General features: G+C 34.4%; 1 protein-coding gene across 2 annotated transcripts; it reads left to right on the top strand.

Annotated features, from left to right (window-relative positions):
- Window positions 1–718: 718 nt before the first annotated feature.
- On the top strand, window positions 719–8,620 carry LOC133182273 (uncharacterized). 2 transcript variants are annotated; one of them, XM_061317054.1, is made up of 6 exons: window positions 719–768; window positions 1,463–1,570; window positions 2,176–2,283; window positions 3,304–3,570; window positions 3,701–3,787; window positions 6,838–8,620. In XM_061317054.1, exons 2-6 carry the CDS (start codon window positions 1,471–1,473, stop codon window positions 6,888–6,890), a joined length of 615 nt encoding a protein of 204 aa, XP_061173038.1. In that variant the 5' UTR covers window positions 719–768; window positions 1,463–1,470; the 3' UTR covers window positions 6,891–8,620. The 2 variants fall into 2 exon arrangements, with proteins under 2 accessions (XP_061173038.1, XP_061173037.1); XM_061317053.1 differs by lacking the exon at window positions 719–768 and adding an exon at window positions 869–958.
- Window positions 8,621–11,508: the final 2,888 nt, after the last annotated feature.

The following is an 11,508-nucleotide window of genomic DNA, read 5'->3' as shown; positions in this document are numbered from 1 at the left end:
CCGCAATAATCAGGTTTGAAGATATCAGTACATTTATTTGCAGAAAACTTTTTAATTATGCATGTAACGCACATCAAATAAAATTAACGTATTATATAGATATGTCTGATTAATCGATCGATCAAACTCGATTTCAAGAAGAAACATTTTGAAGATGGGAGGATTTGACTATTCTGCACCAGCAAATGGGGTGGAGGTAGGGGACAGCCCTTTTTAATGAGTTTTGATTTTCATACTAAACTAACAGCAAATTAAAGATTATATTCGGAAAAAAATGTATGAATTCGGGTGGCAGTCTTCGTGCCTATATAGTGAAAATTCTTAAATTAAATTAAACAGCAACAGCCTTCCATCGGGAAGCCCGACCCCCCCCCCCCTTTTTTTTCTCCTGCTACTACACTATGTACACGCATAACCTTGCGAGATTTAAACCGTGCCAATCTGAGTGCAAGACTTATTGATTGGAAATAAAATATTCTCTATTGTCTATACTTGACTTGGTTTTTTCCAAGGTACCGTAGTATACTTGTCCCTCCTCCTAATTCATTACATTCTCTCCCCCCCCCCCCCCGTCCTCTTTTCATGGGCTGTCTTTTTTTTTTATTTCCCGCCAAATAAGACAATGCCAGCACGCACGTGACACAATTTGCATTTTAACAAATTTTAGCCGTAATGTCCTTGAAGGGATTTAACAACACAGATATCTTCATTTTTTCTTGAGGATTTTTTTAAAGAATTTTCACGATCAAATATTTCACAAATTTTAGGGTAAGCCCAAATATGTTTATAATTAATATTTTCAATAAAACTTTTTTGTCCATTGGTTATGGTGCATCACTCGTTGAGCTCGTGAACAGTTACATGTAGGTCGTTCAGTCTATAAATAGGATGTCTTTTTTTTATTAACGCAATTGTGTGCGTGTGTAGAGCGATATGATCATTCATCTGTTCAAAGCAGGTACAGTTACCCCTTTTTTTTATTGCCATGAGTTACTTTTCTTTGATTGAAACTCTTTTGTGTCATTCTTAGGGGTGCATGGGACTCTCTCTCACTCTCGGTGACTCTTTAGTGATAAGCTCTTTGTGTAAAACTTTGTTCGAGGAAAAATATTTAAGCTTATATTACACATAAGGAAATATATAATAACAATGCATTTTTATTAATTTAAAGATCTTTTGTTAGGCGATTTACTTTGCCGGTGTCATGGCCTTACCGGTTGTAGCCAGAGTGCTCACAAAATGTGCATGTTATATTATGTAAACAAGACACGTGTTTGAAAATATAATATGGCACGTTAGGTCTCCCTGCTTGGTATGTGCAGCTTGAAATTTATGAAAGAGTTATATGCCATTTGTTTATGCTTATGCCATTATTTTTTTGATAGTCAACTCGAAAAATAATTTTACTGATAGGGTTATTGATATTATATTTAATTATTAAATTCTTTTTATTTCACTTCAGAGTAAAATATGGATTCAAGAAATGTGAGATGTTGCCTCTGTTGGTTTTTGTGTCTGGGTGCTATTAATTTCCTTGTTGCAGTCCTAATTGCATACAAAACTCTCACTGGTAAGTCAGTGTTCAACTTCAAAGCATCATTTGACCTGTACACTATTTTGAAAAAGTCTAAGTATAGGAATATTCATTTTTCCATACAAAGACTTATATAGTTTAACTTGAGAGAAAAAACACTGAAAAACATATATATATATATATATATATATATATATATATATATATATATATATATATATATATATATATATATATATATATATATATATATATATATATATATATATATATACATGTATATAATTCTTTATTTATTGCATAATACACCCATATTGGTCATGGAATACAATCCATCATTGAAAAAAACAGAACAATGAATGTATAAATACAATTAATAAGCACAATTTAAGTAATTTACTCCTTGTAAGTTACACTGATGTGTACCTTTTATTTCTTAATTCTAATGATTGTTTTATAAAAGGGCTAAGTATGTATTCAAGTTTCTTTATGGGTGATTTGGGATAGAATGAGGAACAATTATCTAACATGGATTTTTTAAGTTCAAATTTATAAATTGATGCATTCTGAATATTGTGCATGGTGAAAGAAATCTCATTATTTTATTGATTGCATATTGTAAATTTTTTGTGTTTTTGCAGGTGAATGTGAACGTGAAGTCTGCTATGAGCATGGAACTTGTCTGACTAACAAGGATGGTTATAAATGTCACTGCGATGATGGGTACATGGGGGATCAGTGCCAGTTTAGTGCGTAGTTTTTATTAAACATCAAATTTAACAGTATTGAATGTCAACCTATCGTAAAACTGTGGCATATGATATGTAGTTGTATAAAAAAATTTCAACTTTAAATTATTTTAATTAATTAAATCACATTAAATATGGAGTGTGGTGGTCAGGCAGGTCTTTCTCCAATGTTCAGATACCTGTAGCTTAATTAGTAGATAGAATACAAGTAAGAGGGTCCAAGTTGAAAATTGGTCTGGTCCCTCATATTTTCTTGGTTTCTGTTACTGTGGGTGCCATCCCATGCCATGGATGTGATAGGGGGAAAAAACTGTCTGGAAGGAACTTAAGTTGGTGCTTTCAAAAGGAAATTAGTGTTAAAAAAATTTTAAAATGAGAATTGCAAGCCAAAATATGTATGTGAGGTAATAATTCAGGTGCATTCACCATTGGCCAGATTAGTTGTTACAGCACATAGCTAGAGTTTTCTCCCTTTTTACTAACTGTATGTAGTGTACACAAACTTGTTCATTAATAAAACCTTTCCTAGCAAGACTTCTCGAAATATCACCACACACTTTTCAATTGAATGACTACCAAATGCTATGTAATGATTTTTAGACCTAGCTTATTAGCTCACCTGAGCTGAAAGTTTTTCTGATCACATTTTGTCCGGGGTCCGTCTATCTATCTGTTTGTCTGTAAGCTTTTCACATTTTCGACTTCTTCTCCAAAACCACTCGGCCAATTTCAACCAAACTTTTTACAAAGCATCCTAGGTTGAAGGGGATTCAAGTTTGTTCAAATCATGACTCTGAGGTGTAGGGTGTGGATACAGCTATAAAAATCATGACTCCTGGAGTAGGGTGGGGTAACAATAGGGATCAAGTTTTACATAGGAATATATATATATATATAGAAGAATCTGCTATTATAAATGAAGAACAGCAGGGCCATATTGACTTAGGTGAGCATTGTGACCCATGGGCCTCTTGTCTAGTTTTTGGACAGTTTAGTCTTAATCCTTTATTATATTTTTAGTGGAATACATACCACCCGCTGTCCTCCATCGTAATGACACAAACTCTACTGATTCCATAAAAGGGGTGACCTACAGCCCATTATCAAATGGTTCAGCTGTTATAATCATGTCAACTACATCTGCTCCATCTACCCATTCATCAGAAGTGGTTCGAGCAAGACTAAGGGATCCAGGGTTTACCTCCGGTTACTGGGCCTTCATTATTATATATGCAGTCGTTAGCACTTCCATTTTTCTGCTTGCATTTCTACTACTGAACTTCTGTCGTAAGTTTGTCCATTGGATTTGCAGTATTCTGTCTTTACGAACAAAAATCTAAAAGCCAACATCTGATACAGAGAATAAGATGGACCCTTCTGTCTTTTATTTTTGAAAATTGATATAAAATTCTTACAGAAAAGAAGCTGTCAAAGCAGTCCCAAGGTAAAGATTACTATGGAATCCAGTTTAACCCAGAAGGCCAGACAGAGGAGGAAATGCGAAGTAAGTAGATATATCCTGCACATTGTCATCCAGTCATTTTTATGTTGATGTTTTTCGTAGCTGATAGTTAGGCTATGTAATGCTCGAGGGCCCTGTGCCAGCTTATTATAGTCAGCTGCTGGTCTGGACTTTGATAAGATCCATGTACAAAACATTTTATTTATACCAGGAAACGCAACATGTTCCACTTAAAAGAGAAAAGCCTCCTACTTTTTATTCTGTGAGAGAAAGAATAGATGGGGTAGGCCCTCAGTCAGTTCTTTCTCTCACAGAATGGACAATTAGAGGCCTCTCTTCCACCTAAAACATGATCAACAAAAAAATAGTAGAAAACTGGTAATCTATTAAGAATAGGTTGTGATAGCATACAGGCAATGACAAGTTCATTCTTTACAGAATGGACATCACAGGTAAGTCGTGGGTGTACTGCATTTTGTTGAATTGCTGTTGTTTTAAAAGATGCAACATAAAAAAGGGTATTTGTTCAAAGAAATACAAAAGGTAGGTTTTTGGGAATATGTATTATTTACCAATTTTGAAATAATTTTTTTTTTTTTTTGGATAGAGAGAATTTTTGACATGATCAAAATTATTAAACCCAGAGACATGCAAAATACAAATGGAATTTTGAAAAAAGGAAGTATATTTATAGTTAAAGACAATATTAGCCCAACACATAACCTGAAAATGGAATTCTTATCCAATGAAATACCGGTAATCAAATTCATATCAGGTCTGACAGCGTTTCTTTTGAATTCAAATTTGAGGATTAACTGCAGCAGTGTGATGTTGAGATTGAAAACTTAAAAGTGTTATGAGTGTTAGATAAACATGTACATGTACTATTAGCTGAAACTGAGACCTGGTACTGGATTTCTTTTCCAAAGTAATATTGGTATAAATCTAATCAAATCTGTAAATGTTTTAATTTAAATTCAGTTTGAGGAAAAATTAACAGCAGCAGTATAATACTGAAAGAGCAAACTGTGTTATGAGTGAAAGATTAATTTCAACATGAAAAATTATTTCTTTTTCAATGAAATGCTGTTAATCAACCTTAAATATACTCAAATCTAGAAATGCTTCGTATGTAGTTTTGTATGTAGTTCCGAGAATATATAAATTGCAGCAGTGTGGTGTTGAGGGTTGAAACTGTATTATTAAGTCCTGGATTAACATATATCATTCATGAATTTAAAGTGATGAAATCAAATGTATGCTGTGCTGAGATGCCTTGTTTTGGATTAACTAAGATCTACATTTTCTTTTTGTTGTTTACATGTAAATTAAATGTTTTTATGTAGTGATTTTTTTTCCTCATGGGTACATTTCATCCTATATCTGGTTACCTCTCCATTCTGTTTGTTCATTCTATTTTATAAAACTGTCTATTCTATGCTTTTAAAAAGGGAATTTTTTAAGCAGGTTTTAAGCAGGTGACTTATGAATATTGTTTTTTACAATACCTTACACTTCAGTTATTGTTTTTAGCTCACCTGAGCTGAAAGCTCAAGTGAGTTTTTCTGATCACCCGTTGTCCGTCGTCCGTCCATCTGTCCATCCATCTGTAAACTTTTCACATTTTCAACTTCTTCTCAAGAACCATTGGGCCAATTTTAACCAAACTTGGTACAAAGGATCCTGGGTGAAGGGGAGTATAAATTGTAAAAATGAAGGGCCAGCTCCCCTTCAAAGGGGAGATAATCAAGAAAATACAAAAAATGGGTGGTGTCATTAAAAAATCTTCTTCTCAAGAACCACTGGACCAGAAAAGCTGAAACTTATGTGGAAGCATCCTGGGGTAGTGTATATTCTAAATTTTTCAAATCATGACCCCCAGGGGTAGGGCGGGGCCACAATAGGGAATCCAAGTTTTACATTGAAATATATTGTAAAAATCTTTAAAAATCTTCTTCTCAAGAACCACTGGGCCAGAAAGGCTGAAACTTATGCAGAAGCATTCTTGGGTAGTATAGATTCTAAATTGTTAAAATCATGACCCCTGGGGGTAGGCGGGGCCACAATAGGGAATCTAAGTTTTACATTGAAATATATTGTAAAAATCTTTAAAAATCTTCTTCTCAAGAACCACTGGGCCAGAAAGGCTGAAACTTATGCAGAAGCATTCTTGGGTAGCATAGATTCTAAATTGTTAAAATCATGACCCCTGGGGGTAGGCGGGACCACAATAGGGAATCTAAGTTTTACATTGAAATATATTGTAAAAATCTTTAAAAATCTTCTTCTCAAGAACCACTGGGCCAGAAAGGCTGAAACTTATGCAGAAGCATTCTTGGGTAGTGTAGATTCTAAATTGTTAAAATCATTACCCCCGGGACCCCCGGGGGTAGGCGGGGCCACAATAGGGAATCTAAGTTTTACATTGAAATATGTGATAAAAATCTTTAAAAATCTTCTTCTCAAGAACCACTGGGCAAAAAAAGCTGTAATTTATGTGGAAGCATCCTGGGGTAGTGTAGATTCCAAATGTTCAAATCATGACCCCTGGGGGTAGGGCAGGGCCACAATAGAGAATCCAAGTTTTACATTGAAATATATTGTAAAAATCTTCAAAAATCTTCTTCTCAAGAACCACTGGGCAAAAAAAGCTGTAATTTATGTGGAAGCATCCTGGGGTAGTGTAGATTCCAAATGTTCAAATCATGACCCCTGGGGGTAGGGTGGGGCCACAATAGGGAATCTAAGTTTTACATTGAAATATGTGGTAAAAATCTTTAAAAATCTTCTTCTCAAGAACCACTGGGCCAGAAAGGCTGAAACTTATGTGGAAGCATCCTGGGGTAGTGTAGATTCTAATTGTTCAAATCATCACCCCTGGGGGTAGGGTGGGGCCACAATAAGTACTACAAGGAGGGGGTGGGAGAAAAATTAGGTGAAAAACAGCAAGGCCAGAGATACTCAGGTGAGCGTTGTGGCCCATGGGCCTCTTGTTTACAATACCTTACACTTCAGTTATTGTTTTTACAATTCCTTACACTTCAGTTATTGTTTTTTACAATTCCTTACACTTCAGTTATTGTTTCTTGCAGGTCAGATGAGACATTTGGTTTCAGATGCAAGTGGATTGGACATTGTGGCTTAATGGATCATAAACATAAACATTCTAAGGAATTTGTCTTCTGAACTGTGCCATATTTTAGGAGTTTTACCTTTGTTCTAGTTTGGAGATTTGAAGACCATAAAGTTGCTTATTTTGTGCTTTTATTTGTATTTCAAGCATTGATAGTGCCATAAGAAATTTTTTTGTTTGTTCCATTATTTTTACCAATAATAATTTTTTTGTGTATTTATACTTTGCCAGTCACATTCATATGATTTTTATTTTGTTTCTCATGCAGGATTCAGATTTACTTTTAAAGGATTATTCTTTTTGCAGTATACATTTTGTCTAGTGTTTTCCTTCTTCTGTATACATGTACATATTTGGTGTGTGTTGTGTTCTTTTTTCTTCAGCATACACTTACTGATTATTGTTTTGTAGCATAGATTAAAAACCACTCTTATTTGAAATGTCATTTAACAATCAAAAACGTACGAAGTGCCAACATTTTAAACCTCTTTCATCTGAACACAGGTTACCATTGTCAAATTTTACTGAAGTTATTGGAGTTGTGAAAAATCTTAAAATTAACAATTATCAACTAGATTTGGTGTAAGAGACAATATATAACTACCATTCCATTTTGTTTTTAATAGCTTTTTATGCACTTTGAACTTTTAAAAAATGTCCTATGTGTTAGGTGTCAACTTCAAAGCCTTAGTTGACAGAAGTAGGTACATTAGGGTTCCTTTTTTGTCCTAAGACCCAGTTTATATAAAATTTGCAAAATGTCTTGCTCAACCAATTAATGCAAGCAAATTCATTATTAAGTGATAAATTCATCAATATTGTGTAACATCACAGTCATTGATAATATAAGTCGTAACAAAAATGTCCAGTTTCCCATGTTTTAAGAATAACCATGTCAATTAAGCAAATTGAAAACTAGTTTTGGCTTCAAATTATGTGAACATTCATCTAGCAACAGTTAATGTGTATGATATTTATTTTTGTCAAGTTCATTTTGCTCAATGCAATGCTCATGAAAAAGGCTAGCTTTGCATTAATGTTAATTATCAGTTGGCGATTTAAGACATATTTTGTTCACAGAAGTCTTTTTTCCTATTCGAGAATTTTTTTAGAGTACAGTCAAACCTTCTTATTGCAAATATCATTGGGGCTAAGGAAAATATTCAAGATATCCCAGAGTTTGAGATAGTGAAGTTTTAATGCATAAAAAAATAGTTGGGAATTCCATCTCACATACACATATCCATGGTATTCTTAGATTTCAGTATTCAAATCAACAAAGATCAACTGTATTTTAGATTTCTGCAATTGTTTTGAAATTTAAGGGTCAGTTGTACCTACTTCTGAAATTAATTCATTTTTTTTTTTTTAACGAACAAATCACTTGTGTGCAGAAACTGAAAAAATGCTCATTTTGTAATTTCAGGGATTTATCTTGTACAAAGTGTCAGATTTTTTTTCTCCTGATGCCTTTAATCTTCCAGAGTACACATGATATTTTGGACAATCCTTTGATAACACTTGGAAAGACAATGTAACTCATCTTTAACAGAGAATGTTCAGAATAAGTTTGACGAGTGTTTGAAATGGATTTATATTTTTATAATTTTATATTTCACAAACACAGATCTCTTCAAATGTTTTGTTTTGCTTACGTGTGAGGATGTGAAATGTTAAGGTATGTTGTACATGGTTAGTTTTCACAGGTTGGTTTTTTTAAGATAAAATTTCTCCACAAATCATGGAGTTGTTTAATATTTTATTATGATTGATTAAGTTTCACTGAGAGGGTCACCATTCTGCAATTATAGGGTTATTACAGATGAAAACATATTCCAAGTAATTCATCTTTATTCCCAAATTTTAGCTTATCTAACCCCAGAGTCTGAAAGTTGAAAAAGCTACATATTACTAGAATGGCTCTGCTACTCTTGATTGATTTAATATATTTTATGTTGTTTTACGTCCCATTCGATAATTTTTCACTCATAGAGAGTGCTTTAGGTGAAGTGCCACAAATTTTGACCTGTGCATGGCACTTGTACGGCCGTAGCAGTGAGGGATCTTTATAGTGCCATGTCTACTTTGACAAAGGGCCTCGGTTTTTTAAGACCCATGACTTACACTTTAAGTGCCGAGCGCTTTGCAAAGGAACAGTCACTACCTATGTTAAACGTCGAAGTTTGATTTCCCGGTGGAGTACGTTGAAAATGTGAAAAGTTTACAGATGATACCAACTATACGACACACGGTTCAGTTAGACAGACGGACGCCGGGCACTATTTAGGTCTTTCCACCTTTCTGTGGAAAGACCTCTTGAAATGCTTATGTTTATTATTATTATTATTATTATTTTTCTTCCCGGACTTTTGAAACCGCAAGACTTATCGAAAAACTTTATAGTTCATGACACTGGATATTAAAAGTTATTCCGAAAAACGACCCCCCGTGTTTGACCTATGACCTCTTACAAAGTTATTGCCCCTTTCGCAAGAACAGCTTGTTATCGCTACTCCTTCGAAACCGTAAACCGTAGAGATACAGAACCTTCCCCAATGTCTTTGACTACTTGAGAGGACCTTTCAATCTATTCATTGCGAAATGATTTGTCGATCCCTTCAATGAGTTATTGCCCCTGAAAGTTTATGAAGTTTACGTATAATGAAAAATTTTCAAAACGATTAGTCGTAGAGACATGGAACCAACTGCATTAGAATCTTTGACCTCAGACCTTAAAATTTTTGTCAAGGTCAAAGGTCAAGGTCATTCAAAACATGAGAAATTAAGCTCTTTTTATATCTCTTTTGTCTTTCAACCTATACTATATATCTTTACATCTTTGATATGTCCTCTTAAAACTATTTCACAGATTTTATACATGTCCTCTAAGATTAACCCCTTTAAAAGTTATTGCCCCTTTCACTAAAAACCTTGTTTTCGCTACTCCTTCGAAACCGTAAACTGTACAGACACCAAAACCTTCACTAATGTCTTAAGGGTCTTTAGACACAACTTCAATCTATTCAGTGTGAAAGGATCTGATGATCCCTTATATGAGTTATCGCCCTTTAACGTCTTTGCGATTATTATTAATCCTTATAACTTTAAAACTAAAAGTCGTAGAAGCATGGGGTCAAGTGCAATGTGACCCTTGACCTTTCACCTTTAATATTTGTTTAAGGTCAAAGGTCAAGGTCATTTCAAAATTTTTTAAATTTTCATTTTTTCTATTCTTTCAAGCCATTTATGGATTCTTTTTGTATAGAAATTAACTTTAGAGAGTAAAATATGAAAAATATTTGAAATTGAAAGAAGGTGGAAAGACCTCTAATTGTTCGAGAACAATTAGTCTACTAGTTGTTCTTAGAAGTTCACTTTAGCCTATGGCTCAGGTGAGCCAAAAAGGACAAGAGTAGGACGTGAACCCTAGTTGTCGAGCACGCTGGTAATTACTCAACGGAAAGCTTTATGAATTTACATTAAAAAAAATGGTTTCCATATAGTATGGGAGTAAAAAGATAACTAAAAAGCTGATACGATGATCCAGAAGGAAGTCGTGGAGAAAATTTTATATAAAAATTTATATATTTTGACTGCCTAAAAATTTCATTAAGATATACTGAATGCTTTTTTTCAAATAATTATAAAGATAACTTCAAGGTTACGTCTATCTCCGCATCACAACAATTATTTTCAATTTCTGTATGACGTTACTTCCGCACTGAATTTTCAGTTCGTTTAAAAAAATCTTATAAATCTTAAACTGAACACGATTCGTAAAAGTATCACCGTGTGAAATGTACCCCAAGGACATAACACCTTCTCCCCTGGCATGCCCTTGAGTGACTTTTATCTGGACAATTAAAATGACATTTTGTTTATTTAATTAAGCCGTTAATTGATATCTATTTGTATTTTTCTCACTTTCATTAATTCTATTTTTAAAATATTCCTTTGTATCTTTATATCAATTGTAATGTTAGAATATTTGGCAGTGGAGAGCGATAGTCAAGGCGCTCGGACCACCGACTCCCGATCTTGCAGATTTTGTTAAGTTTTTGGAGTTTTAATAAATTTGTAAAACGGAAACCGACTTATGCAATTTCTCTCGGTCACAATTGGTGAGATAATCTGGTGTATCAACTTTTTAGTTTGATACGCGATCCCGTAAGGTATCTTTGAGCTAACCCCCCCCCCCCCCCCCCAATGGATTCGTACTAGTATTCGTTTGGACCAGCTTGGGACACACCATACCATGCATACCGTGTGAGATACTTTGTACATAACGAGAATCCGATTTGTAGAAGATGCGGACTTACACACGCATGGTTTTGTTGTGCTGCCAGGATTTCCAAGTGCTTTAACTGCGGTAGGAATGGACATTTTGCTCGGATGTGTAGGACATAGCTGCAGTCCTGTAGCTCTCTGCTTGAGAAAATTCGGACAGACAAAGCATTAATTACAAGAAATTAATACCCGAAGCGAGCGACAAAAAAGCGGCGGTGTAAATCGAAGGTTTTTACAACGCTTGGATCTGTAGCTCTCTGCTTTGTCTGTCCGAATTTTCTCAAGCAGAGAGCTACAGTTCTGCAGCTATGTAGGACACAGAAGTCTGACCGCCGAAATGACG

The sequence above is a fragment of the Saccostrea echinata genome, unplaced genomic scaffold, assembly GCF_033153115.1.
Source record: "Saccostrea echinata isolate AGI-Se365-2 ecotype Australia unplaced genomic scaffold, CSIRO_AGI_Sech_v1 ptg000009l, whole genome shotgun sequence".
Classification (NCBI taxonomy): Eukaryota; Metazoa; Mollusca; class Bivalvia; order Ostreida; family Ostreidae; genus Saccostrea; species Saccostrea echinata.
Note: the sequence above shows the minus strand (reverse complement) of the source record. Positions and strands in the feature narration are given on the sequence as shown.

What these genes read in the sequence shown, in the direction of transcription:
- LOC133182273 (XM_061317054.1), top strand. Translation starts at nt 1,471, where the DNA reads ATGGATTCAAGAAATGTGAGATGTTGCCTCTGTTGGTTTTTGTGTCTG. An exon ending in GGGGGATCAGTGCCAGTTTA is followed by an intron (nt 2,284 to 3,303) that starts GTGCGTAGTTTT and finishes TTATATTTTTAG; the next exon opens with TGGAATACATACCACCCGCT. An exon ending in TCTACTACTGAACTTCTGTC is followed by an intron (nt 3,571 to 3,700) that starts GTAAGTTTGTCC and finishes AAATTCTTACAG; the next exon opens with AAAAGAAGCTGTCAAAGCAG.